Source organism: Ostrea edulis, chromosome 4, assembly GCF_947568905.1.
Source record: "Ostrea edulis chromosome 4, xbOstEdul1.1, whole genome shotgun sequence".
Classification (NCBI taxonomy): Eukaryota; Metazoa; Mollusca; class Bivalvia; order Ostreida; family Ostreidae; genus Ostrea; species Ostrea edulis.
This window is the reverse complement of record NC_079167.1, coordinates 26,588,873-26,593,872: the sequence shown is the minus strand read 5'-3', so window position 1 is coordinate 26,593,872 and position 5,000 is coordinate 26,588,873. Positions and strand designations below refer to the sequence as shown.

Below are 5,000 nucleotides of genomic sequence, written 5' to 3'. Positions count from 1 at the left end.
ATATACAGTTAAAATACATTAAATCTCAGAAAAAATCCTTTTCTTTATTTCCACAGTAGTGGAAGATAAACTGAATACATGGTTATGATGTTCTGTGAAATGCATTGTCCCTAGCCAGGTCAGGGGTTCAGACTTAGGGCAAGGCCAATATGGCTATATAGTGAAAATGTATTGAATCTAAGAAAACATTTTTGTGTACTTCCGCAGCGGAAATCTCCTTTAATCTTATATATTGTGACAATTATTTTTGTGCATAATGATTTTGACAATATCCATGGCCTTAATGGTCAGATCAGTTGAGACTTGTGGGGGGGGGGGGGGGGGGGGCTAATTAACTTGACCATATTATAGTAAATATGTGTTTTATTTTAGAAAATCTACTTTAACTTACTGTGCATTGTAGGTTTGTAGCAATAAACTGAAAGCATTTTGTGTGCATTAATTATAAATGAAACTGAATAAGAGAATGAAGGTTTACACATTTTTATGTATTTTATTTACAATTTGTCATAGAGTATGTAATTCTTAATTGCTTAAGAAAACTTCTTTTGTTCTTCTGATATTAGATATATTTAGAAGAGAGGATACAGCTATCTACTAAAATTACAGATATAATTAATCAATCGTTGGGGGGGGAGGGGGGGAGTGGCATTTGAAAAAGGCCTGATTTAAATGCTTCAATCTTCCTCCCTCCTATTGTAATTGAATGGGAGTTGCATGCATTTAGAAAGATCATAAAGGTGTGCACAAGACTCCAGAATGAGGCTTAAATGCAAATATGAGACCCCCTGACAGGTGTATGTATGGGCTATGGTACTCAGGTGACTTTAATGCCAGTGGGTCTTATTTTTATTTTTTTTAGCTCACCTGAGTTGAAAGCTTAAGTAAGCTTTTCTGATCACCTGTTGTCCATTGTCGGTCTCTCCATCTGTAAACTTTTCACATTTTCGATTTCTTCTCTAGAGCCACTGGGTCAATTTCAACCAAACTTGGCAAAAAGCATCCATGGGTGAATGGCTTTCAACTTTGTTCAAATGAATGGCCATGCCCCCATCAAAGGGGAGATGATCACAAAAATATGGTGGATTATTTAAAAATCTTCTCGTGAACCACTAGACCAGAAGAGCTTAAATTTACATGAAAGCTTCCTGACATAACAGATTCAACTTTGTTTAAACAATGACCCCCGGGGGTAGGTTGGGGCCACAATAGGGGATCAAAGTTTTACATGCTAATACATGTATATAGGGAAAGTCTTTGAAAATCTTCTGAAAAACCACTGGGCCAGGAGAGTACAAATTTACATGAAAGCTTCCTGGCATAGTGCAGATTCAAGTTTATTAAAACCATGTCCCCCCGGAGGTAGGATGGGGCCACAATAGGAGATCAAAGTTTTACATGCAAATATACAGGGAAAATGTTAAAAATCTTCTTTTCAAGAACCATTGGACCAGAAATGTTTACAGTTATATGAAAGCTTCTTGACATAGTGCAAATTCAAGTTTGTTAACATTATGGACCCTGGGGTTAGGATGAGGCCACAATAGGGGATCAAGTGTTACATGGGAATATATAGGGAAAATCTTTAAATATGGGCCAAGGTGGCTCAAGTTAGCAATATGGCCCATGGACCTCTTGTTTTAAATCTAGAGATAAAAGGAGGGTTCCATAAATGCTGACAACAACTTCAAAGTCTTAAATAGATTTTCACTTTCCACCAAACTAATTAACTTGTATTTTTTTAAAGGGTATTAGTTCATCCTTATGATATCTTAAAGTATTTTTATGAAGATATTACAATTAAAGCAATTTGGTTTTTTTTTTTGAAAAACAGAAGTGAAGAATTAAGGAAGAGTGTGGCCAAGGTAATCAACAAGAGGCCACCGCGTCCTCCCAATAAACAGGCCGTGGTGGAGTGGTTTCTGGAAGAGGAAAGACCAAAAGGAGTCGGAACAGAACGGAAGACGGGAAAAGTGGCCTCATGGTTTCATGGTAAGTCCAAAAGGCCTAACAACATACTGTAACACGGGAAAAGTGGCCTCATGGTTCCATAGTAAGTCAAAGAAGCCTAACAACATACTGTAACACGGGAAAAGTGGCCTCATGGTTTCATGGTAAATCAAAAGACATAAGAACCATAATACAGAAAAAGTGGCCTCATGGATGTATGGTAATGTAAAAGAACAGATCATCATACAGGAAAAGTAGCCCCATGGTTCTGCTATACAAATGAAAGTAAAAACAGAAAGTAACACAGTGGCCTTATGGCTCTGCTATACAAAGGAAAGTAAAACAGAAAGTAACACAGTGGCCTTATGGTTCTGCTGTACAAGTGAAAGTAAAAGCAGAAAGTAAAACAAAGACAATGGCCTCATGGTTCTGCTATACAAGTGAAAGTAACACAAAGACAGTGGCCTCATGGTTCCATGGTAGGTCAAAGGTGCAAAAACTCATTGTTAAAATTCAACAACCAGTAAATTATTACTGTACTTTCAGGTGCAAATATGTGTAACAAAATACACCTGCTGATATCTGTTATTGCAATTATTATAACATTAACTTTGTATTGCCACTCAATGCATTACCTTGTTGAAACTTCTCTATTTTACACTTAAACTTTGTTTTTCTTTTAAAACCAACTTTTCTGAATCTTGTTGCTACAGTGTCCTGCACACAGACATTTTCTTTAAAAAAAGCTTACAGGTAAAGATACTGATCCACATTTACATAGTTAAGACTTACACCGGGATGAAATTGTCTTTCATTTTTATTTCTAATATTGTAGGGGTGATATCCCGACTGGAGGCAGAGAATTATTTACTCAACAAGACTTTAGGCAGTTATTTAGTGCGAGTCAGTGAGCGTGTCTGGGGCTACACTATTTCCTATCGTGCCGAAGATCGCTGTAAACACTTCCTTATTGATACCTCCGACTTAGGATATCAGTTCTTTGGAGCCAATCAACTAATGCATAGAAGTTTAGCTGAATTAATCAACTTCCACAAGGTATGATGGACTGTCCAGATAAGCTGGATGTGTTCCAAATTTTTTTTAAGAGTCAGATACATATGAATGTTCTCTCTGTATTATAGAGAAGTGAAAACATTTAGTCAACTTACATGGGTAAAGTGCTGTAAAAAGTTTTATTGTTCTACAGTAAAATACACTTATAGCTAAGTGCTGGGGACAAACAATTTTGATTCGATGTAATTCATTACATCCGATGAGTTCATTGTGTATTTAAACACTAAATGAAAATCATTTTGCTGTAAGCATGAATTCATTATACATGTGTTCGCTGTAACTGTGTTTTAAGGTATGTAAATTTTTTGTTGTTTAATCCTTTTCAGAGTAATCCAATTACCGTAACAGGCGGTGAACTCTTGCGTACCCCTGTGGGGCAGGTTAAAGACCCGCCTGACTATCAGGACCTGATGAGACCTCGTATAACAGAGAGTACAGCATTATAGTCAGAGAAAGCACCAACCACAGAATGACAGATCTGAAAAACCAGCAGAGTGGACGGGACTAAAACCATGGAATTGTTGACAAACTATGGCATTACAGATAAAATCACCTGCTAAATGGCAGGGCAGCTGTGACAGACCACCAAAACTCAATTTATAGTCGGTGTGGAAGTTCGATCAGGGTACTGAAAGATATTAATAATCAGTTGTTCAAGTTTTCCCCTTTACAATGTTGTTCACATGATCAAATTTGCTGTAATACTTGCTCACATTTTTTTTTTCTTTTGTATTAATTATATTTGTACTAATTATATTTTGCACAAACAAAAGTGATTAGAGGTGATATTTACCTTTTGATTTTTACTTTTCTATTTTTTGTATTCAGCTTAGAGATGGATAGGTTGTAGATTACACAGCAGAGCTGAGTTAGAGTAGTTTGATATAATGATGCAAAATATTTGTATTGTGTGTTATGTTTTTCCAAAATTTTATATGACTAAATTTTCTCAATGCCTTCCGAATGAAATAAAGCTGTCCCACTACTCAGCATTCACAATCTATTGCAGACATTCCTAGATCTGTAAAGTCTGTAATAATTGTTAATTATATCAATACATATTATCTTTTTATTTTATTTTACGCTTGCTCATTTGCTCCACCCACCACTTTCCTTGGATCTGCCCAGAGATTTTATGATTCAAGTTCTATATCAAAAGGGTTTGGGGTAAAATTAATACTTCCTACTTGTGTTTGTACAATCATGTCTAAAAAGTGAAAAACTGTCCATTACATGCACCGTATTGTTCTATTATTGATGATTATTCATGTAAATCCAGTATTTTTCCCAGTCGTATAGTGATAGAAGAATGGAAAGTGTTGGATATTGATACACAACTTGACAATCTATTCTTGATTTTTATCTCAGATACCCATGTTAAGTTCTGACAAAATGCAAAGTCACTTTATTATGGGGAAAAAAAAGCTCTGCTCATCAATACCTGAATGTCATTTGATGTAAGAAGCTTTTGTAAACTTTGATCTGTTGTAGGACAATTTGCATATTTTTGGAAAAAACTTTGCAATTACTGTTTATCAAGTTAAAACTTGTTTAGAAATGAAGTTGACTTCTGACAACGGTTGTTTGCTGTAGACTGAGATTGAGTTTTAAATGATAATGTTGTTATGCAGAAGTGCCCACCATTTTCCAGTTGTTGGTGTTACTTTTTATGTACAGGTTATAAGTGCTGTTATTTTGTATGGAAATGTGTATATAGTATATACCAGGTTGTAACCACATATATCTTCATATCATTTTTATTTACATTGTTAACAGTTTAACTGGGTGTTACTGTTTTTAATTTGAATTCTGCTTATGCATTACTTTCCTCATGGGAGAAATGAAATAATTTCTGAAAATTTGTATATTTGATGAATTTTTTGGTTGTATTAAAAAAAAAAACCAGAAGCATTTTTTTGGTTTCATTGCAATGCATTCTTGATTTTCTCAATACTAAAATTCATTGTTGCAGGTGC

The 5,000-nt window shown here is 35.1% G+C and overlaps 1 protein-coding gene across 7 annotated transcripts in view; it reads left to right on the top strand.

Moving 5' to 3' along the window:
• LOC125672213 (SH2 domain-containing protein 4B-like) overlaps window positions 1-5,000 on the top strand; it is a 32,195-nt gene that overhangs the window by 26,575 nt on the left and 620 nt on the right. For all 7 annotated transcript variants that reach the window (XM_056162118.1, XM_048908367.2, XM_056162119.1 and 4 more), the window contains 3 exons: window positions 1,835-1,992; window positions 2,786-3,006; window positions 3,351-5,000. The exon at window positions 3,351-5,000 is cut by the window's right edge and continues 620 nt beyond it. In XM_056162118.1, the coding sequence (XP_056018093.1) occupies window positions 1,835-1,992; window positions 2,786-3,006; window positions 3,351-3,470 (499 nt within the window). In that variant the 3' untranslated portion in view covers window positions 3,471-5,000. The remainder of the gene's footprint in view (window positions 1-1,834; window positions 1,993-2,785; window positions 3,007-3,350) is intronic.